General features: G+C 40.1%; 1 protein-coding gene across 2 annotated transcripts in view; it reads right to left on the bottom strand.

Annotated features, from left to right (window-relative positions):
• Positions 1 to 26,757, bottom strand: part of LOC124018011 (WD repeat-containing protein 19-like) — a 105,651-nt gene that overhangs the window by 49,686 nt on the left and 29,208 nt on the right. For both annotated transcript variants that reach the window (XM_046333265.1, XM_046333266.1), the window contains 2 exons: positions 16,969 to 17,046; positions 7,907 to 7,984 (listed from right to left, as the gene is read on the bottom strand). In XM_046333265.1, the coding sequence (XP_046189221.1) occupies positions 7,907 to 7,984; positions 16,969 to 17,046 (156 nt within the window). The remainder of the gene's footprint in view (positions 1 to 7,906; positions 7,985 to 16,968; positions 17,047 to 26,757) is intronic.

Genomic DNA, 26,757 nt, shown 5'->3' on the forward strand with positions numbered 1-26,757 from the left:
ACTGTGTGTGTTATTACTGTGTGTTATTACTGTGTGTGTTATTACTGTGTGTCATTAGAGTGTGTGTCATTAGAGTGTGTGTTATTACTGTGTGTCATTAGAGTGTGTGTCACTAGAGTGTGTGTTATTACTGTGTGTCACTAGAGTGTGTGTTATTACTGTGTGTCACTAGAGTGTGTGTTATTACTGTGTGTGTTATTACTGTGTGTCATTAGAGTGTGTGTCACTAGAGTGTGTGTTATTACTGTGTGTCATTAGAGTATGTGTCACTAGAGTGTGTGTTATTACTGTGTGTCACTAGAGTGTGTGTTATTACTGTGTGTTATTACTGTGTGTCACTAGAGTGTGTGTCACTAGAGTGTGTGTTATTACTGTGTGTTATTACTGTGTGTCACTAGAGTGTGTGTCACTAGAGTGTGTGTTATTACTGTGTGTCACTAGAGTGTGTGTTATTACTGTGTGTTATTACTGTGTGTCACTAGAGTGTGTGTCACTAGAGTGTGTGTTATTACTGTGTGTTATTACTGTGTGTCACAAGAGTGTGTGTTATTACTGTGTGTTATTACTGTGTGTCATTAGAGTGTGTGTTATTACTGTGTGTCACTAGAGTGTGTGTTATTACTGTGTGTCACTAGAGTGTGTGTGTGTGTTATTACTGTGTGTCATTAGAGTGTGTGTTATTACTGTGTGTCACTAGAGTGTGTGTTATTACTGTGTGTCACTAGAGTGTGTGTTATTACTGTGTGTTATTAGAGTGTGTGTTATTACTGTGTGTCATTAGAGTGTGTGTTATTACTGTGTGTCATTAGAGTGTGTGTTATTACGGTGTGTCACTAGAGTGTGTGTTATTACTGTGTGTCATTAGAGTGTGTGTTATTACTGTGTGTCACTAGAGTGTGTGTTATTACTGTGTGTCACTAGAGTGTGTGTTATTACTGTGTGTGTTATTACTGTGTGTCATTACTGTGTGTCATTAGAGTGTGTGTTATTACTGTGTGTTATTACTGTGTGTGTTATTACTGTGTGTCATTACTGTGTGTCATTAGAGTGTGTGTTATTACTGTGTGTGTTATTACTGTGTGTCATTACTGTGTGTCATTAGAGTGTGTGTTATTACTGTGTGTTATTACTGTGTGTGTTATTACTGTGTGTCACTAGAGTGTGTGTTATTACTGTGTGTCATTACTGTGTGTCATTAGAGTGTGTGTTATTACTGTGTGTGTTATTACTGTGTGTTATTACTGTGTGTCATTAGAGTGTGTGTTATTACTGTGTGTCATTAGAGTGTGTGTTATTACTGTGTGTGTTATTACTGTGTGTTATTACTGTGTGTCATTAGAGTGTGTGTTAATACTGTGTGTGTTATTACTGTGTGTTATTACTGTGTGTCATTAGAGTGTGTCACTAGAGTGTGTGTTATTACTGTGTGTCATTAGAGTGTGTGTTATTACTGTGTGTCACTAGAGTGTGTGTTATTACTGTGTGTCATTAGTGTGTGTGTGTATATCAGAGTGTGTGTATATCAGTGTGTGTGTGTGTATCAGAGTGTGTGTGTATCAGAGTGTGTGTGTATCAGAGTGTGTGTGTATCAGAGTGTGTGTGTGTGTGTGTGTGTGTATGTGTGTGTGTGTGTGTATGTGTGTGTGTGTGTGTGTATCAGAGTGTGTGTGTGTGTGTGTGTGTGTGTGTGTGTGTGTGTGTGTGTGTGTGTGTGTGTGTGTGTGTGTGTGTGTGTGTGTGTGTGTGTGTGTGTGTGTGTGTGTGTGTGTGTCTGTATATCAGAGTGTGTGTGTATCAGAGTGTGTGTGTGTATCAGAGTGTGTGTGTGTATATCAGAGTGTGTGTGTGTATATCAGAGTGTGTGTGTATCAGAGTGTGTGTGTGTATATCAGAGTGTGTGTGTATATCAGAGTGTGTGTGTGTATATCAGAGTGTGTGTGTGTGTATCAGAGTGTGTGTGTGTATATCAGAGTGTGTGTGTATATCAGAGTGTGTGTATATCAGAGTGTGTGTATATCAGAGTGTGTGTATCAGAGTGTGTGTATCAGAGTGTGTGTGTATATCAGAGTGTGTGTGTGTATATCAGAGTGTGTGTATATCAGAGTGTGTGTATATCAGAGTGTGTGTATCAGAGTGTGTGTATCAGAGTGTGTATATCAGAGTGTGTGTATCAGAGTGTGTATACCAGAGTGTGTGTATCAGAGTGTGTGTGTATATCAGTGTGTATATCAGAGTGTGTGTATATCAGAGTGTGTGTATATCAGAGTGTGTGTATATCAGAGTGTGTGTATATCAGTGTGTGTATATCAGAGTGTGTATATCAGAGTGTGTGTATATCAGAGTGTGTGTGTATCAGAGTGTGTGTATATCAGAGTGTGTGTGTATCAGAGTGTGTGTATATCAGAGTGTGTGTATATCAGAGTGTGTGTATATCAGAGTGTGTGTGTATATCAGAGTGTGTGTGTATCAGAGTGTGTGTATCAGTGTGTGTATATCAGAGTGTGTGTGTATCAGAGTGTGTGTATATCAGAGTGTGTGTGTATATCAGAGTGTGTGTATATCAGAGTGTGTGTGTATATCAGAGTGTGTGTGTATATCAGAGTGTGTGTATATCAGAGTGTGTGTGCATATCAGAGTGTGTGTGTATATCAGTGTGTGTATATCAGAGTGTGTGTGTATATCAGAGTGTGTGTATATCAGAGTGTGTGTGTATATCAGAGTGTGTGTATATCAGAGTGTGTGTGTATCAGAGTGTGTGTATATCAGAGTGTGTGTATATCAGAGTGTGTGTGTGTATCAGAGTGTGTGTGTATCAGAGTGTGTATATCAGAGTGTGTGTATATCAGTGTGTGTATATCAGAGTGTGTGTGTATCAGAGTGTGTGTGTATCAGAGTGTGTATATCAGAGTGTGTGTATCAGTGTGTGTATATCAGAGTGTGTGTATATCAGAGTGTGTGTGTATATCAGAGTGTGTGTATATCAGAGTGTGTGTATATCAGAGTGTGTGTGTGTATCAGAGTGTGTGTGTATCAGAGTGTGTATATCAGAGTGTGTGTATATCAGTGTGTGTATATCAGAGTGTGTGTGTATATCAGAGTGTGTGTATATCAGAGTGTGTGTGTATATCAGAGTGTGTGTGTATATCAGAGTGTGTGTATATCAGAGTGTGTGTGCATATCAGAGTGTGTGTGTATATCAGTGTGTGTATATCAGAGTGTGTGTGTATATCAGAGTGTGTGTATATCAGAGTGTGTGTGTATATCAGAGTGTGTGTATATCAGAGTGTGTGTGTATCAGAGTGTGTGTATATCAGAGTGTGTGTATATCAGAGTGTGTGTGTGTATCAGAGTGTGTGTGTATCAGAGTGTGTATATCAGAGTGTGTGTATATCAGTGTGTGTATATCAGAGTGTGTGTGTATCAGAGTGTGTGTGTATCAGAGTGTGTATATCAGTGTGTGTATATCAGAGTGTGTGTATATCAGAGTGTGTGTATATCAGAGTGTGTGTGTGTATATCAGAGTGTGTGTATATCAGAGTGTGTGTGTGTATCAGAGTGTGTGTGTATCAGAGTGTGTATATCAGAGTGTGTGTATATCAGTGTGTGTGTGTGTATCAGAGTGTGTGTGTATCAGAGTGTGTGTGTATATCAGAGTGTGTGTATCAGTGTGTGTATATCAGAGTGTGTGTGTATATCAGTGTGTGTATATCAGAGTGTGTGTATATCAGAGTGTGTGTATATCAGAGTGTGTGTGTATATCAGTGTGTGTATATCAGAGTGTGTGTGTATATCAGAGTGTGTGTATATCAGAGTGTGTGTGTGTATCAGAGTGTGTGTATCAGTGTGTGTATATCAGAGTGTGTGTGTGTATCAGAGTGTGTGTGTATCAGAGTGTGTATATCAGAGTGTGTGTGTATCAGAGTGTGTGTGTATCAGAGTGTGTGTGTATCAGAGTGTGTATATCAGAGTGTGTGTATATCAGTGTGTGTATATCAGAGTGTGTGTGTATATCAGAGTGTGTGTATATCAGAGTGTGTATATCAGAGTGTGTGTGTATATCAGAGTGTGTGTATATCAGAGTGTGTGTGTATATCAGTGTGTGTATATCAGAGTGTGTGTATATCAGAGTGTGTGTATATCAGAGTGTGTGTATCAGTGTGTGTATATCAGAGTGTGTGTGTATATCAGTGTGTGTATATCAGAGTGTGTGTGTATATCAGAGTGTGTGTATATCAGAGTGTGTGTGTATATCAGTGTGTGTATATCAGAGTGTGTGTGTGTATCAGAGTGTGTGTGTATCAGAGTGTGTGTGTATATCAGAGTGTGTGTGTATATCAGTGTGTGTATATCAGAGTGTGTGTGTGTATCAGAGTGTGTGTGTATATCAGAGTGTGTGTGTATATCAGAGTGTGTGTGTATATCAGAGTGTGTGTGTGTATCAGAGTGTGTGTGTATCAGAGTGTGTGTGTATATCAGAGTGTGTGTGTATATCAGTGTGTGTATATCAGAGTGTGTGTGTGTATCAGAGTGTGTGTATATCAGAGTGTGTGTGTATATCAGAGTGTGTGTGTATATCAGTGTGTGTATCAGAGTGTGTGTGTATATCAGAGTGTGTGTGTATATCAGAGTGTGTGTGTATATCAGTGTGTGTATATCAGAGTGTGTGTGTGTATCAGAGTGTGTGTATATCAGAGTGTGTGTATATCAGTGTGTGTATATCAGAGTGTGTGTATCAGTGTGTGTATATCAGAGTGTGTGTATATCAGAGTGTGTATATCAGAGTGTGTATATCAGAGTGTGTATATCAGTGTGTGTATATCAGAGTGTGTGTATATCAGTGTGTGTATATCAGAGTGTGTGTGTATATCAGAGTGTGTGTATATCAGAGTGTGTGTGTATATCAGAGTGTGTGTATATCAGAGTGTGTGTATATCAGAGTGTGTGTGTATATCAGTGTGTGTATATCAGAGTGTGTGTGTATATCAGAGTGTGTGTATATCAGAGTGTGTGTGTATCAGAGTGTGTATATCAGAGTGTGTGTGTGTATCAGAGTGTGTGTGTATCAGAGTGTGTGTATATCAGAGTGTGTATATCAGAGTGTGTGTATATCAGTGTGTGTATATCAGAGTGTGTGTATCAGTGTGTGTATATCAGAGTGTGTGTATATCAGTGTGTGTATATCAGAGTGTGTGTGTATCAGAGTGTGTGTATATCAGAGTGTGTGTGTATATCAGAGTGTGTGTATATCAGTGTGTGTATATCAGAGTGTGTGTATATCAGAGTGTGTGTGTATCAGAGTGTGTGTGTATATCAGAGTGTGTGTATATCAGAGTGTGTGTATATCAGAGTGTGTGTATATCAGAGTGTGTGTGTGTATCAGAGTGTGTGTGTATATCAGAGTGTGTGTATATCAGAGTGTGTGTGTATATCAGAGTGTGTGTATATCAGAGTGTGTGTGTATATCAGAGTGTGTGTATATCAGAGTGTGTGTGTGTATCAGAGTGTGTGTGTATCAGAGTGTGTATATCAGAGTGTGTGTATATCAGTGTGTGTATATCAGAGTGTGTGTGTATCAGAGTGTGTGTGTATCAGAGTGTGTATATCAGAGTGTGTGTATATCAGAGTGTGTGTATATCAGAGTGTGTGTGTATATCAGAGTGTGTGTATATCAGAGTGTGTGTGTGTATCAGAGTGTGTGTGTATATCAGAGTGTGTGTATATCAGAGTGTGTGTATATCAGAGTGTGTGTGTATATCAGAGTGTGTGTATATCAGAGTGTGTGTGTGTATCAGAGTGTGTGTGTATATCAGAGTGTGTGTATATCAGAGTGTGTGTGTATATCAGAGTGTGTGTATATCAGAGTGTGTGTATATCAGAGTGTGTGTGTGTATCAGAGTGTGTGTGTATCAGAGTGTGTATATCAGAGTGTGTGTATATCAGTGTGTGTATATCAGAGTGTGTGTGTATCAGAGTGTGTGTGTATCAGAGTGTGTATATCAGAGTGTGTGTATATCAGAGTGTGTGTATATCAGAGTGTGTGTATATCAGAGTGTGTGTGTGTATATCAGAGTGTGTGTATATCAGAGTGTGTGTGTGTATCAGAGTGTGTATATCAGAGTGTGTGTATATCAGAGTGTGTGTGTGTATATCAGAGTGTGTGTATATCAGAGTGTGTGTGTGTATCAGAGTGTGTGTGTATATCAGAGTGTGTGTATATCAGAGTGTGTGTGTGTATATCAGAGTGTGTGTGTATATCAGAGTGTGTGTATATCAGAGTGTGTGTATATCAGAGTGTGTGTATATCAGTGTGTGTATACCAGAGTGTGTGTATCAGTGTGTGTATATCAGAGTGTGTGTGTATATCAGAGTGTGTGTATATCAGAGTGTGTGTGTATATCAGAGTGTGTGTGTATATCAGAGTGTGTGTGTGTATATCAGAGTGTGTGTGTGTATATCAGAGTGTGTGTGTATATCAGAGTGTGTGTGTATATCAGAGTGTGTGTATATCAGAGTGTGTGTGTGTATATCAGAGTGTGTGTGTGTATATCAGAGTGTGTGTATATCAGTGTGTGTATCAGAGTGTGTGTATATCAGAGTGTGTGTGTATCAGAGTGTGTGTATATCAGAGTGTGTGTGTATCAGTGTGTGTGTGTATATCAGAGTGTGTGTGTGTATATCAGAGTGTGTGTGTGTATATCAGAGTGTGTGTGTGTATCAGTGTGTGTGTATATCAGAGTGTGTGTGTATATCAGAGTGTGTGTGTGTATATCAGAGTGTGTGTGTGTATCAGTGTGTGTATATCAGAGTGTGTGTGTATCAGAGTGTGTGTATATCAGAGTGTGTGTATATCAGAGTGTGTGTATATCAGAGTGTGTGTATACCAGAGTGTGTGTATATCAGAGTGTGTGTATATCAGTGTGTGTATATCAGTGTGTGTGTGTGTATCAGTGTGTGTGTATATCAGAGTGTGTGTATACCAGAGTGTGTGTATATCAGAGTGTGTGTATATCAGTGTGTGTATATCAGTGTGTGTGTGTGTATCAGTGTGTGTGTATATCAGAGTGTGTGTATACCAGAGTGTGTGTATATCAGAGTGTGTGTATATCAGAGTGTGTGTGTATATCAGAGTGTGTGTATACCAGAGTGTGTGTATCAGAGTGTGTATATCAGAGTGTGTGTGTATATCAGAGTGTGTGTATATCAGTGTGTGTATATCAGAGTGTGTGTGTGTATATCAGAGTGTGTGTGTATATCAGAGTGTGTGTATATCAGTGTGTGTATATCAGAGTGTGTGTGTATATCAGAGTGTGTGTGTATATCAGAGTGTGTGTATATCAGTGTGTGTATATCAGAGTGTGTGTGTATATCAGAGTGTGTGTGTATATCAGAGTGTGTGTATATCAGTGTGTGTATATCAGAGTGTGTGTGTATATCAGAGTGTGTGTATATCAGTGTGTGTATATCAGAGTGTGTGTATATCAGTGTGTGTATATCAGAGTGTGTGTATATCAGAGTGTGTGTGTATATCAGAGTGTGTGTGTATATCAGAGTGTGTGTGTATATCAGAGTGTGTGTGTATATCAGAGTGTGTGTATATCAGAGTGTGTGTATATCAGAGTGTGTGTATATCAGAGTGTGTGTGTATATCAGAGTGTGTGTATCAGTGTGTGTATATCAGAGTGTGTGTATATCAGTGTGTGTATATCAGAGTGTGTGTATATCAGTGTGTGTATATCAGAGTGTGTGTGTATATCAGAGTGTGTGTATATCAGTGTGTGTATATCAGAGTGTGTGTATATCAGGGTGTGTGTATATCAGAGTGTGTGTATATCAGAGTGTGTGTGCATATCAGAGTGTGTGTATCAGAGTGTGTATATCAGAGTGTGTGTATATCAGAGTGTCTCACAGCCACAGGGGAGAGCAGGAAGCCGTCACTCTTGTCGTCGATGAAGGCCAGCCGCGTTCCGTTGGGGTCAGGGAACACCTGGAGAATAAAGCAATTATATATTTATTATAATAATCACCTGGAGTATAAAACAATTATATATTTATTATAATAATCACCTGGAATATAAAACAATTATATATTTATTATAATAATCACCTGGAGTATAAAACAATTATATATTTATTATAATAATCACCTGGAGTATAAAACAATTATATATTTATTATAATAATCACCTGGAGTATAAAGCAATTATATATTTATTATAATAATCACCTGCAATTATATATTTATTATAATAATCACCTGGAGTATAAAACAATTAAATATTTATTATAATAATCACCTGGAGTATAAAACAATTATATATTTATTATAATAATCACCTGGAATATAAAACAATTATATATTTATTATAATAATCACCTGGAGTATAAAACAATTATATATTTATTATAATAATCACCTGGAGTATAAAGCAATTAAATATTTATTATAATAATCACCTGCAATTATATATTTATTATAATAATCACCTGGAGTATAAAGCAATTATATATTTATTATAATAATCACCTGGAGTATAAAACAATTATATATTTATTATAATAATCACCTGGAGTATAAAACAATTATATATTTATTATAATAATCACCTGGAATATAAAACAATTATATATTTATTATAATAATCACCTGGAGTATAAAACAATTATATATTTATTATAATAATCACCTGGAGTATAAAACAATTATATATTTATTATAATAATCACTTATTTATTATAATAATCACCTGGAGTATAAAACAATTATATATTTATTACAATAATCACTTATTTATTATAATAATCACCTGGAGTATAAAACAATTATATATTTATTATAATAATCACCTGGAGTATAAAGCACTTATATATTTATTATAATAATCACCTGGAGTATAAAACAATTATATATTTATTATAATAATCACCTGGAGTATAAAACAATTATATATTTATTATAATAATCACCTGGAATATAAAACAATTATATATTTATTTTAATATAAAACAATTATATATTTATTATAATAATCACCTGGAGTATAAAACAATTATATATTTATTATAATATAAAACAATTATATATTTATTATAATAATCACCTGGAGTATAAAACAATTATATATTTATTATAATAATCACCTGGAGTATAAAACAATTATATATTTATTATAATAATCCCATGGAGTATAAAACAATTATATATTTATTATAATAATCACCTGCAATATAAAACAATTATATATTTATTATAATAATCACCTGGAGTATAAAACAATTATATATTTATTATAATAATCACCTGGAGTATAAAACAATTATATATTTATTATAATAATCACCTGGAGTATAAAACAATTATATATTTATTATAATATAAAACAATTATATATTTATTATAATATAAAACAATTATATATTTATTATATTAATCACCTGGAATATAAAACAATTTATTTATATATTTATTATAATAATCACCTGGAATATAAAACAATTATATATTTATTATAATATAAAACAATTATATATGTATTATCATAATCACCTGGAATATAAAACAATTATATATTTATTATAATAATCACCTGGAATATAAAACAATTATATATTTATTATAATATAAAACAATTATATATTTATTATAATAATCACCTGGAATATAAAACAATTATATATTTATTATAATAATCACCTGCAATTATATATTTATTATAATAATCACCTGGAATATAAAACAATTATATATTTATTATATTAATCACCTGGAGTATAAAACAATTATATATTTATTATAATAATCACCTGGAGTATAAAACAATTATATATTTATTACAATAATCACCTGGAATATAAAACAATTATATATTTATTATAATAATCACCTGAAATTATATATGTATTATAATAATCACCTGGAATATAAAACAATTATATATTTATTATATTAATCACCTGGAATAAAAAACAATTATATATTTATTATAATAATCACCTGGAATATAAAACAATTATATATTTATTATAATATAAAACATTTACATTACATTTAAGTCATTTAGCAGACGCTCTTATCCAGAGCGACTTACAAATTGGTGCATTCACCTTATGACATCCAGTGGGACAGTCACTTAACAATAGTGCATCTAAAACTTAGGGGGGGTGAGAGGGATTACTTATCCTATCCTAGGTATTCCTTAAAGAGGTGGGGTTTCAGGTGTCTCCGGAAGGTGGTGATTGACTCCGCTGTCCTGGCGTCGTGAGGGAGTTTGTTCCACCATTGGGGGGCCAGAGCAGCGAACAGTTTTGACTGGGCTGAGCGGGAGCTGTACTTCCTCAGTGGTAGGGAGGCGAGCAGGCCAGAGGTGGATGAACGCAGTGCCCTTGTTTGGGTGTAGGGCCTGATCAGAGCCTGGAGGTACTGAGGTGCCGTTCCCCTCACAGCTCCGTAGGCAAGCACCATGGTCTTGTAGCGGATGCGAGCTTCAACTGGAAGCCAGTGGAGAGAACGGAGGAGCGGGGTGACGTGGGAGAACTTGGGAAGGTTGAACACCAGACGGGCTGCGGCGTTCTGGATGAGTTGAAGGGGTTTAATGGCACAGGCAGGGAGCCCAGCCAACAGCGAGTTGCAGTAATCCAGACGGGAGATGACAAGTGCCTGGATTAGGACCTGCGCCGCTTCCTGTGTGAGGCAGGGTCGTACTCTGCGGATGTTGTAGAGCATGAACCTACAGGAACGGGCCACCGCCTTGATGTTGGTTGAGAACGACAGGGTGTTGTCAGGATCACGCCAAGGTTCTTGGCGCTCTGGGAGGAGGACACAATGGAGTTGTCAACCGTGATGGCGAGATCATGGAACGGGCAGTCCTTCCCGGGAGGAAGAGCAGCTCCGTCTTGCCGAGGTTCAGCTTGAGGTGGTGATCCGTCATCCACACTGATATGTCTGCCAGACATGCAGAGATGCGATTCGCCACCTGGTCATCAGAAGGGGGAAAGGAGAAGATTAATTGTGTGTCGTCTGCATAGCAATGATAAGAGAGACCATGTGAGGTTATGACAGAGCCAAGTGACTTGGTGTATAGCGAGAATAGGAGAGGGCCAAGAACAGAGCCCTGGGGGACACCAGTGGTGAGAGCGCGTGGTGAGGAGACAGATTCTCGCCACGCCACCTGGTAGGAGCGACCTGTCAGGTAGGACGCAATCCAAGCGTGGGCCGCGCCGGAGATGCCCAACTCGGAGAGGGTGGAGAGGAGGATCTGATGGTTCACAGTATCGAAGGCAGCCGATAGATCTAGAAGGATGAGAGCAGAGGAGAGAGAGTTAGCTTTAGCAGTGCGGAGCGCCTCCGTGATACAGAGGAGAGCCGTCTCAGTTGAATGACTAGTCTTGAAACCTGACTGATTTGGATCAAGAAGGTCATTCAGAGAGAGATAGCGGGAGAGCTGGCCAAGGACGGCACGTTCAAGAGTTTTGGAGAGAAAAGAAAGAAGGGATACTGGTCTGTAATTGTTGACATCGGAGGGATCGAGTGTAGGTTTTTTCAGAAGGGGTGCAACTCTCGCTCTCTTGAAGACGGAAGGGACGTAGCCAGCGGTCAGGGATGAGTTGATGAGCGAGGTGAGGTAAGGGAGAAGGTCTCCGGAAATGGTCTGGAGAAGAGAGGAGGGGATAGGGTCAAGCGGGCAGGTTGTTGGGCGGCCGGCCGTCACAAGACGCGAGATTTCATCTGGAGAGAGAGGGGAGAAAGAGGTCAGAGCACAGGGTAGGGCAGTGTGAGCAGAACCAGCGGTGTCGTTTGACTTAGCAAACGAGGATCGGATGTCGTCGACCTTCTTTTCAAAATGGTTGACGAAGTCATCTGCAGAGAGGGAGGAGGGGGGGGAGGGGGCGGAGGATTCAGGAGGGAGGAGAAGGTGGCAAAGAGCTTCCTAGGGTTAGAGGCAGATGCTTGGAATTTAGCGTGGTAGAAAGTGGCTTTAGCAGCAGAGACAGAGGAGGAAAATGTAGAGAGGAGGGAGTGAAAGGATGCCAGGTCCGCAGGGAGGCGAGTTTTCCTCCATTTCCGCTCGGCTGCCCGGAGCCCTGTTCTGTGAGCTCGCAATGAGTCATCGAGCCACGGAGCGGGAGGGAGGACCGAGCCGGCCTGGAGGATAGGGGACATAGAGAGTCAAGGGATGCAGAGAGGGAGGAGAGGAGGGTTGAGGAGGCAGAATCAGGAGATAGGTGGGAGAAGGTTTGAGCGGAGGGAAGAGATGATAGGATGGAAGAGGAGAGAGTAGCGGGGGAGAGAGAGCGAAGGTTGGGGCGGCGCGATACCATCCGAGTAGGGGCAGTGTGGGAGGTGTTGGATGAGAGCGAGAGGAAAAGGATACAAGGCAGTGGTCGGAGACTTGGAGGGGAGTTGCAATGAGGTTAGTGGAAGAACAGCATCTAGTAAAGATGAGGTCGAGCGTATTGCCTGCCTTGTGAGTAGGGGGAAGGTGAGAGGGTGAGGTCAAAAGAGGAGAGGAGTGGAAAGAAGGAGGCAGAGAGGAAAGAGTCAAAGGTAGACGTGGGGAGGTTAAAGTCGCCCAGAACTGTGAGAGGTGAGCCGTCCTCAGGAAAGGAGCTTATCAAGGCATCAAGCTCATTGATGAACTCTCCGAGGGAACCTGGAGGGCGATAAATGATAAGGATGTTAAGCTTGAAAGGGCTAGTAACTGTGACAGCATGGAATTCAAAGGAGCGATAGACAGATGGGTAAGGGGAGAAAGAGAGAATGACCACTTGGGAGAGATGAGGATCCCGGTGCCACCACCCCGCTGACCAGACGCTCTCGGGGTGTGCGAGAACACGTGGGCGGACGAAGAGAGAGCAGTAGGAGTAGCAGTGTTGTCTGTGGTGATCCATGTTTCCGTCAGTGCCAAGAAGTCGAGGGACTGGAGGAGGCATAGGCTGAGATGAACTCTGCCTTGTTGACCGCAGATTGGCAGTTCCAGAGGCTACCGGAGACCTGGAACTCCACGTGGGTCGTGCGCGCTGGGACCACCAGAGTAGGGTGGCCGCGGCCACGCGGTGTGGAGCGTTTGTATGGTCTGTGCAGAGAGGAGAGAACAGGGATAGACAGACACATAGTTGACAGGCTACAGAAGAGGCTACGCTAATGCAAAGGAGATTGGAATGACAAGTGGACTACACGTCTCGAATGTTCAGAAAGTTAAGCTACGTAGCAAGAATCTTATTGACTAAAATGATTAAATGATACAGTACTGCTGAAGTAGGCCAGCTGGCAGTGGGTGCGTTGTTGACACTACACTAATCAAGTCGTTCCGTTGAGTGTAATAGTTTCTGCAATTATATATTTATTATATTAATCACCTGGAATATAAAACAATTTATTTATATATTTATTATAATAATCACCTGGAATATAAAACAATTATATATTTATTATAATATAAAACAATTATATATGTATTATCATAATCACCTGGAATATAAAACAATTATATATTTATTATAATAATCACCTGGAATATAAAACAATTATATATTTATTATAATATAAAACAATTATATATTTATTATAATAATCACCTGGAATATAAAACAATTATATATTTATTATAATAATCACCTGCAATTATATATTCATTATAATAATCACCTGGAATATAAAACAATTATATATTTATTATATTAATCACCTGGAGTATAAAACAATTATATATTTATTATAATAATCACCTGGAGTATAAAACAATTATATATTTATTATAATAATCACCTGGAATATAAAACAATTATATATTTATTATAATAATCACCTGAAATTATATATGTATTATAATAATCACCTGGAATATAAAACAATTATATATTTATTATATTAATCACCTGGAATATAAAACAATTATATATTTATTATAATAATCACCGGAGTATAAAACAATTATATATTTATTATAATAATCACCTGGAGTATAAAACAATTATATATTTATTATAATAATCACCTGCAATTATATATTTATTATAATAATCACCTGGAATATAAAACAATTATATATTTATTATAATAATCACCTGGAGTATAAAACAATTATATATTTATTATAATAATCACCTGGAGTATAAAACAATTATATATTTATTATAATAATCACCTGGAATATAAAACAATTATATATTTATTATAATAATCACCTGAAATTATATATGTATTATAATAATCACCTGGAGTATAAAACAATTATATATTTATTATAATAATCACATGGAGTATAAAACAATTATATATTTATTATAATAATCACCTGGAATATAAAACAATTATATATTTATTATAATATAAAACAATTATATATTTATTATAATAATCACCTGGAGTATAAAACAATTATATATTTATTATAATAATCACCTGGAATATAAAGCAATTATATATTTATTATAATATAAAACAATTATATATTTATTATAATAATCACCTGGAATATAAAACAATTATATATTTATTATAATAATCACCTGGAGTATAAAACAATTATATATTTATTATAATAATCACCTGGAATATAAAACAATTATATATTTATTATAATAATCACCTGCAATTATATATTTATTATAATAATCACCTGGAATATAAAACAATTATATATTTATTATATTAATCACCTGCAATTATATATTCATTATAATAATCACCTGGAATATAAAACAATTATATATTTATTATATTAATCACCTGGAGTATAAAACAATTATATATTTATTATAATAATCACCTGGAGTATAAAACAATTATATATTTATTATAATAATCACCTGGAATATAAAACAATTATATATTTATTATAATAATCACCTGAAATTATATATGTATTATAATAATCACCTGGAATATAAAACAATTATATATTTATTATATTAATCACCTGGAATATAAAACAATTATATATTTATTATAATAATCACCCGGAGTATAAAACAATTATATATTTATTATAATAATCACCTGGAGTATAAAACAATTATATATTTATTATAATAATCACCTGCAATTATATATTTATTATAATAATCACCTGGAATATAAAACAATTATATATTTATTATAATAATCACCTGGAGTATAAAACAATTATATATTTATTATAATAATCACCTGGAGTATAAAACAATTATATATTTATTATAATAATCACCTGGAATATAAAACAATTATATATTTATTATAATAATCACCTGAAATTATATATGTATTATAATAATCACCTGGAGTATAAAACAATTATATATTTATTATAATAATCACATGGAGTATAAAACAATTATATATTTATTATAATAATCACCTGGAATATAAAACAATTATATATTTATTATAATATAAAACAATTATATATTTATTATAATAATCACCTGGAGTATAAAACAATTATATATTTATTATAATAATCACCTGGAATATAAAGCAATTATATATTTATTATAATATAAAACAATTATATATTTATTATAATAATCACCTGGAATATAAAACAATTATATATTTATTATAATAATCACCTGGAGTATAAAACAATTATATATTTATTATAATAATCACCTGGAATATAAAACAATTATATATTTATTATAATAATCACCTGCAATTATATATTTATTATAATAATCACCTGGAATATAAAACAATTATATATTTATTATAATAATCACATGGAGTATAAAACAATTATATATTTATTATAATATTAAACAATTATATATTTATTATAATAATCACCTGGAATATAAAACAATTATATATTTATTATAATATAAAACAATTATATATTTATTATAATATAAAACAATTATATATTTATTATAATATAAAAAAATTATATATTTATTATAATATAAAAAATATATATATTTATTATAATATAAAACAATTATATATTTATTATAAAACACATCACCATCTTCACCACCATCATCATCATCACCATCACCATCATCACCACCACCACCACTATCATCATCATCACCACCACCACCATCATCATCATCACCACCACCATCACCACCACCACCATAGTTATAATATTATAATAATAATATAAATATAATAATAATAATAATATATATATTATATTCATCACCATAGTTAATAATAATATAAATATAATAATAATAATAATATATATATTATATTCATCACCATAGTTAATAATAATATAAATATAATAATAATAATATATATTATATTCACCACCATAGTTATAATATTATATTAATAATATAAATATAATAATAATAATAATGATATATTATATTCACCACCATAGTTATAATATTATATTAATAATATAAATATAATAATAATAATAATAATATATATTATATTCACCACCATAGTTATAATATTATATTAATAATATAAATATAATAATAATATATATTATATTCACCACCATAGTTATAATATTATATTAATAATATAAATATAATAATAATAATAATATATATTATATTCACCACCATAGTTATAATATTATATTAATAATATAAATATAATAATAATAATAATGATATATTATATTCACCACCATAGTTATAATATTATATTAATAATATAAATATAATAATAATATATATTATATTCACCACCATAGTTATAATATTATATTAATAATATAAATATAATAATAATAATAATATATATTATATTCACCACCATAGTTATAATATTATATTAATAATATAAATATAATAATAATAATAATGATATATTATATTCACCACCATAGTTATAATATTATATTAATAATATAAATATAATAATAATAATATATATATTATATTCACCACCATAGTTATAATATTATATTAATAATATAAATATAATAATAATAATAATATATATATTATATTCATCACCATAGTTATAATATTATATTAATAATATAAATATAATAATAATAATATATATATTATATTCACCTTCTTGATGCCGACTGGGTGGCGGTACTCGTTCAACATCTGCCAGTCTTCCACCAGGATACACACTATCAGACCACTCTGGGAGGAGACATGGAGAGATACACACTATCACACCACTCTGGGAGGAGACATGGAGAGATACACACTATCACACCACTCTGGGAGGAGACATGGAGAGATACACACTATCACACCACTCTGGGAGGAGACATGGAGAGATACACACTATCACACCACTCTGGGAGGAGACATGGAGAGATACACACTATCACACCACTCTGGGAGGAGACATGGAGAGATACACACTATCACACCACTCTGGGAGGAGACATGGAGAGATACACACTATCACACCACTCTGGGAGGAGACATGGAGAGATACACACTATCACACCACTCTGGGAGGAGACATGGAGAGATACACACTATCACACCACTCTGGGAGGAGACATGGAGAGATACACACTATCACACCACTCTGGGAGGAGACATGGAGAGATACACACTATCACACCACTCTGGGAGGAGACATGGAGAGATACACACTATCACACCACTCTGGGAGGAGACATGGAGAGATACACACTATCACACCACTCTGGGAGGAGACACTATCACACCACTCTGGGAGGAGACATGGAGAGATACACACTATCACACCACTCTGGGAGGAGACACTATCACACCACTCTGGGAGGAGACACTATCACACCCCTCTGGGAGGAGACACTATCACACCACTCTGGGAGGAGACACTATCACACCCCTCTGGGAGGAGACACTATCACACCACTCTGAGAGGAGACATGGAGAGATACACACTATCACACCACTCTGGGAGGAGACATGGAGAGATACACACTATCACACCACTCTGGGAGGAGACATGGAGAGATACACACTATCACACCACTCTGGGAGGAGACATGGAGAGATACACACTATCACACCACTCTGGGAGGAGACATGGAGAGATACACACTATCACACCACTCTGGGAGGAGACATGGAGAGATACACACTATCACACCACTCTGGGAGGAGACATGGAGAGATACACACTATCACACCACTCTGGGAGGAGACATGGAGAGATACACACTATCACACCACTCTGGGAGGAGACATGGAGAGATACACACTATCACACCACTCTGGGAGGAGACATGGAGAGATACACACTATCACACCACTCTGGGAGGAGACATGGAGAGATACACACTATCACACCACTCTGGGAGGAGACATGGAGAGATACACACTATCACACCACTCTGGGAGGAGACATGGAGAGATACACACTATCACACCACTCTGGGAGGAGACATGGAGAGATACACACTATCACACCACTCTGGGAGGAGACATGGAGAGATACACACTATCACACCACTCTGGGAGGAGACATGGAGAGATACACACTATCACACCACTCTGGGAGGAGACATGGAGAGATACACACTATCACACCACTCTGGGAGGAGACATGGAGAGATACACACTATCACACCACTCTGGGAGGAGACATGGAGAGATACACACTATCACACCACTCTGGGAGGAGACATGGAGAGATACACACTATCACACCACTCTGGGAGGAGACATGGAGAGATACACACTATCACACCACTCTGGGAGGAGACATGGAGAGATACACACTATCACACCACTCTGGGAGGAGACATGGAGAGATACACACTATCACACCACTCTGGGAGGAGACATGGAGAGATACACACTATCACACCACTCTGGGAGGAGACATGGAGAGATACACACTATCACACCACTCTGGAGGAGACTGGGAGGAGACACTATCACACCACTCTGGGAGGAGACATGGAGAGATACACACTATCACACCACTCTGGGAGGAGACATGGAGAGATACACACTATCACACCACTCTGGGAGGAGACACTATCAGACCACTCTGGGAGGAGACATGGAGAGATACACACTATCACACCACTCTGGGAGGAGACATGGAGAGATACACACTATCACACCACTCTGGGGAGGAGACACTATCACACCACTCTGGGAGGAGACATGGAGAGATACACACTATCACACCACTCTGGGAGGAGACATGGAGAGATACACACTATCACACCACTCTGGGAGGAGACATGGAGAGATACACACTATCACACCACTCTGGGAGGAGACATGGAGAGATACACACTATCACACCACTCTGGGAGGAGACATGGAGAGATACACACTATCACACCACTCTGGGAGGAGACATGGAGAGATACACACTATCACACCACTCTGGGAGGAGACATGGAGAGATACACACTATCAGACCACTCTGGGAGGAGACATGGAGAGATACACACTATCACACCACTCTGGGAGGAGACATGGAGAGATACACACTATCACACCACTCTGGGAGGAGACATGGAGAGATACACACTATCACACCACTCTGGGAGGAGACATGGAGAGATACACACTATCACACCACTCTGGGAGGAGACATGGAGAGATACACACACACCACTCTGGGAGGAGACATGGAGAGATACACACCACACACCACTCTGGGAGGAGACATGGAGAGATACACACTATCACACCACTCTGGGAGGAGACATGGAGAGATACACACCACTCTGGGAGGAGACATGGAGAGAGATATCACACCACTCTGGGAGGAGACATGGAGAGATACACACTATCACACCACTCTGGGAGGAGACATGGAGAGATACACACTATCACACCACTCTGGGAGGAGACATGGAGAGATACACACTATCACACCACTCTGGGAGGAGACATGGAGAGATACACACTATCACACCACTCTGGGAGGAGACATGGAGAGATACACACTATCACACCACTCTGGGAGGAGACATGGAGAGATACACACTATCACACCACTCTGGGAGGAGACATGGAGAGATACACACTATCACACCACTCTGGGAGGAGACATGGAGAGATACACACTATCACACCACTCTGGGAGGAGACATGGAGAGATACACACTATCACACCACTCTGGGAGGAGACATGGAGAGATACACACTATCACACCACTCTGGGAGGAGACATGGAGAGATACACACTATCACACCACTCTGGGAGGAGACATGGAGAGATACACACTATCACACCACTCTGGGAGGAGACATGGAGAGATACACACTATCACACCACTCTGGGAGGAGACATGGAGAGATACACACTATCACACCACTCTGGGAGGAGACATGGAGAGATACACACTATCACACCACTCTGGGAGGAGACATGGAGAGATACACACTATCACACCACTCTGGGAGGAGACATGGAGAGATACACACTATCAGACCACTCTGGGAGGAGACACTGGGGAGACATGATACACACTATCAGACCACTCTGGGAGGAGACATGGAGAGATACACACTATCACACCACTCTGGGAGGAGACATGGAGAGATACACACTATCACACCACTCTGGGAGGAGACACTATCACACCCCTCTGGGAGGAGACATGGAGAGATACACACTATCACACCACTCTGGGAGGAGACACTATCACACCCCTCTGGGAGGAGACATGGAGAGATACACACTATCACACCACTCTGGGAGGAGACACTATCAGACCACTCTGGGAGGAGACATGGAGAGATACACACTATCACACCACTCTGGGAGGAGACACTATCAGACCACTCTGGGAGGAGACATGGAGAGATACACACTATCACACCACTCTGGGAGGAGACACTATCACACCCCTCTGGGAGGAGACATGGAGAGATACACACTATCACACCACTCTGGGAGGAGACACTATCACACCACTCTGGGAGGAGACATGGAGAGATACACACTATCACACCACTCTGGGAGGAGACATGGAGAGATACACACTATCACACCACTCTGGGAGGAGACACTATCACACCACTCTGGGAGGAGACATGGAGAGATACACACTATCACACCACTCTGGGAGGAGACATGGAGAGATACACACTATCACACCACTCTGGGAGGAGACATGGAGAGATACACACTATCACACCACTCTGGGAGGAGACATGGAGAGATACACACTATCACACCACTCTGGGAGGAGACATGGAGAGATACACACTATCACACCACTCTGGGAGGAGACATGGAGAGATACACATTATCACACCACTCTGGGAGGAGACATGGAGAGATACACACTATCACACCACTCTGGGAGGAGACACTATCACACCCCTCTGGGAGGAGACACTATCACACCACTCTGGGAGGAGACACTATCACACCCCTCTGGGAGGAGACACTATCACACCACTCTGAGAGGAGACATGGAGAGATACACACTATCACACCACTCTGGGAGGAGACATGGAGAGATACACACTATCACACCACTCTGGGAGGAGAGATACACACTGGGAGAGACATGGAGAGATACACACTATCACACCACTCTGGGAGGAGACATGGAGAGATACACACTATCACACCACTCTGGGAGGAGACATGGAGAGATACACACTATCACACCACTCTGGGAGGAGACATGGAGAGATACACACTATCACACCACTCTGGGAGGAGACATGGAGAGATACACACTATCACACCACTCTGGGAGGAGACATGGAGAGATACACACTATCACACCACTCTGGGAGGAGACATGGAGAGATACACACTATCACACCACTCTGGGAGGAGACATGGAGAGATACACACTATCACACCACTCTGGGAGGAGACATGGAGAGATACACACTATCACACCACTCTGGGAGGAGACATGGAGAGATACACACTATCACACCACTCTGGGAGGAGACATGGAGAGATACACACTATCACACCACTCTGGGAGGAGACATGGAGAGATACACACTATCACACCACTCTGGGAGGAGACATGGAGAGATACACACTATCACACCACTCTGGGAGGAGACATGGAGAGATACACACTATCACACCACTCTGGGAGGAGACATGGAGAGATACACACTATCACACCACTCTGGGAGGAGACATGGAGAGATACACACTATCACACCACTCTGGGAGGAGACATGGAGAGATACACACTATCACACCACTCTGGGAGGAGACATGGAGAGATACACACTATCACACCACTCTGGGAGGAGACATGGAGAGATACACACTATCACACCACTCTGGGAGGAGACATGGAGAGATACACACTATCACACCACTCTGGGAGGAGACATGGAGAGATACACACTATCACACCACTCTGGGAGGAGACATGGAGAGATACACACTATCACACCACTCTGGGAGGAGACATGGAGAGATACACACTATCACACCACTCTGGGAGGAGACACTATCACACCACTCTGGGAGGAGACATGGAGAGATACACACTATCACACCACTCTGGGAGGAGACATGGAGAGATACACACTATCACACCACTCTGGGAGGAGACACTATCAGACCACTCTGGGAGGAGACATGGAGAGATACACACTATCACACCACTCTGGGAGGAGACATGGAGAGATACACACTATCACACCACTCTGGGAGGAGACACTATCACACCACTCTGGGAGGAGACATGGAGAGATACACACTATCACACCACTCTGGGAGGAGACATGGAGAGATACACACTATCACACCACTCTGGGAGGAGACATGGAGAGATACACACTATCACACCACTCTGGGAGGAGACATGGAGAGATACACACTATCACACCACTCTGGGAGGAGACATGGAGAGATACACACTATCACACCACTCTGGGAGGAGACATGGAGAGATACACACTATCACACCACTCTGGGAGGAGACATGGAGAGATACACACTATCAGACCACTCTGGGAGGAGACATGGAGAGATACACACTATCAGACCACTCTGGGAGGAGACATGGAGAGATACACACTATCACACCACTCTGGGAGGAGACATGGAGAGATACACACTATCACACCACTCTGGGAGGAGACATGGAGAGATACACACTATCACACCACTCTGGGAGGAGACATGGAGAGATACACACTATCACACCACTCTGGGAGGAGACATGGAGAGATGCACACTATCACACCACTCTGGGAGGAGACATGGAGAGATACACACTATCACACCACTCTGGGAGGAGACATGGAGAGATACACACCACTCTGGGAGGAGACATGGAGAGATACACACCACTCTGGGAGGAGACATGGAGAGATACACACTATCACACCACTCTGGGAGGAGACATGGAGAGATACACACTATCACACCACTCTGGGAGGAGACATGGAGAGATACACACTATCACACCACTCTGGGAGGAGACATGGAGAGATACACACTATCACACCACTCTGGGAGGAGACACTATCACACCACTCTGGGAGGAGACATGGAGAGATACACACTATCACACCACTCTGGGAGGAGACATGGAGAGATACACACTATCAGACCACTCTGGGAGGAGACATGGAGAGATACACACTATCACACCACTCTGGGAGGAGACATGGAGAGATACACACTATCACACCACTCTGGGAGGAGACATGGAGAGATACACACTATCACACCACTCTGGGAGGAGACATGGAGAGATACACACTATCACACCACTCTGGGAGGAGACATGGAGAGATACACACTATCACACCACTCTGGGAGGAGACATGGAGAGATACACACTATCACACCACTCTGGGAGGAGACATGGAGAGATACACACTATCACACCACTCTGGGAGGAGACATGGAGAGATACACACTATCACACCACTCTGGGAGGAGACATGGAGAGATACACACTATCAGACCACTCTGGGAGGAGACACTATCACACCACTCTGGGAGGAGACATGGAGAGATACACACTATCAGACCACTCTGGGAGGAGACATGGAGAGATACACACTATCACACCACTCTGGGAGGAGACATGGAGAGATACACACTATCACACCACTCTGGGAGGAGACACTATCACACCCCTCTGGGAGGAGACATGGAGAGATACACACTATCACACCACTCTGGGAGGAGACACTATCACACCCCTCTGGGAGGAGACATGGAGAGATACACACTATCACACCACTCTGGGAGGAGACACTATCAGACCACTCTGGGAGGAGACATGGAGAGATACACACTATCACACCACTCTGGGAGGAGACACTATCAGACCACTCTGGGAGGAGACATGGAGAGATACACACTATCACACCACTCTGGGAGGAGACACTATCACACCCCTCTGGGAGGAGACATGGAGAGATACACACTATCACACCACTCTGGGAGGAGACACTATCACACCACTCTGGGAGGAGACATGGAGAGATACACACTATCACACCACTCTGGGAGGAGACATGGAGAGATACACACTATCACACCACTCTGGGAGGAGACACTATCACACCACTCTGGGAGGAGACATGGAGAGATACACACTATCACACCACTCTGGGAGGAGACATGGAGAGATACACACTATCACACCACTCTGGGAGGAGACATGGAGAGATACACATTATCACACCACTCTGGGAGGAGACATGGAGAGATACACACTATCACACCACTCTGGGAGGAGACATGGAGAGATACACACTATCACACCACTCTGGGAGGAGACATGGAGAGATACACATTATCACACCACTCTGGGAGGAGACATGGAGAGATACACACTATCACACCACTCTGGGAGGAGACACTATCACACCACTCTGGGAGGTGACATGGAGAGATACACACTATCACACCACTCTGGGAGGAGACATGGAGAGATACACACTATCACACCACTCTGGGAGGAGACATGGAGAGATACACACTATCACACCACTCTGGGAGGAGACATGGAGAGATACACACTATCACACCACTCTGGGAGGAGACATGGAGAGATACACACTATCACACCACTCTGGGAGGAGACATGGAGAGATACACACTATCAGACCACTCTGGGAGGAGACACTATCACACCACTCTGGGAGGAGACATGGAGAGATACACACTATCAGACCACTCTGGGAGGAGACATGGAGAGATACACACTATCACACCACTCTGGGAGGAGACATGGAGAGATACACACTATCACACCACTCTGGGAGGAGACACTATCACACCCCTCTGGGAGGAGACATGGAGAGATACACACTATCACACCACTCTGGGAGGAGACACTATCACACCCCTCTGGGAGGAGACATGGAGAGATACACACTATCACACCACTCTGGGAGGAGACACTATCAGACCACTCTGGGAGGAGACATGGAGAGATACACACTATCACACCACTCTGGGAGGAGACACTATCAGACCACTCTGGGAGGAGACATGGAGAGATACACACTATCACACCACTCTGGGAGGAGACACTATCACACCCCTCTGGGAGGAGACATGGAGAGATACACACTATCACACCACTCTGGGAGGAGACACTATCACACCACTCTGGGAGGAGACATGGAGAGATACACACTATCACACCACTCTGGGAGGAGACATGGAGAGATACACACTATCACACCACTCTGGGAGGAGACACTATCACACCACTCTGGGAGGAGACATGGAGAGATACACACTATCACACCACTCTGGGAGGAGACATGGAGAGATACACACTATCACACCACTCTGGGAGGAGACATGGAGAGATACACATTATCACACCACTCTGGGAGGAGACATGGAGAGATACACACTATCACACCACTCTGGGAGGAGACATGGAGAGATACACACTATCACACCACTCTGGGAGGAGACATGGAGAGATACACATTATCACACCACTCTGGGAGGAGACATGGAGAGATACACACTATCACACCACTCTGGGAGGAGACACTATCACACCACTCTGGGAGGAGACATGGAGAGATACACACTATCACACCACTCTGGGAGGAGACATGGAGAGATGCACACTATCACACCACTCTGGGAGGAGACATGGAGAGATACACATTATCACACCACTCTGGGAGGAGACATGGAGAGATACACACTATCACACCACTCTGGGAGGAGACATGGAGAGATACACACTATCACACCACTCTGGGAGGAGACATGGAGAGATACACACTATCACACCACTCTGGGAGGAGACATGGAGAGATACACACTATCACACCACTCTGGGAGGAGACACTATCACACCCCTCTGGGAGGAGACACTATCACACCACTCTGGGAGGAGACATGGAGAGATACGCACTATCACACCACTCTGGGAGGAGACACTATCACACCACTCTGGGAGGAGACATGGAGAGATACACACTATCAGACCACTCTGGGAGGAGACATGGAGAGATACACACTATCACACCACTCTGGGAGGAGACACTATCACACCACTCTGGGAGGAGACATGGAGAGATACACACTATCACACCACTCTGGGAGGAGACATGGAGAGATACACACTATCACACCACTCTGGGAGGAGACATGGAGAGATACACACTATCACACCACTCTGGGAGGAGACATGGAGAGATACACACTATCACACCACTCTGGGAGGAGACATGGAGAGATACACACTATCACACCACTCTGGGAGGAGACATGGAGAGATACACACTATCACACCACTCTGGGAGGAGACATGGAGAGATACACACTATCACACCACTCTGGGAGGAGACATGGAGAGATACACACTATCACACCACTCTGGGAGGAGACATGGAGAGATACACACTATCACACCACTCTGGGAGGAGACATGGAGAGATACACACTATCAC

The sequence above is a fragment of the Oncorhynchus gorbuscha genome, unplaced genomic scaffold (assembly GCF_021184085.1).
Source record: "Oncorhynchus gorbuscha isolate QuinsamMale2020 ecotype Even-year unplaced genomic scaffold, OgorEven_v1.0 Un_scaffold_370, whole genome shotgun sequence".
Lineage (NCBI taxonomy): Eukaryota > Metazoa > Chordata > Actinopteri > Salmoniformes > Salmonidae > Oncorhynchus > Oncorhynchus gorbuscha.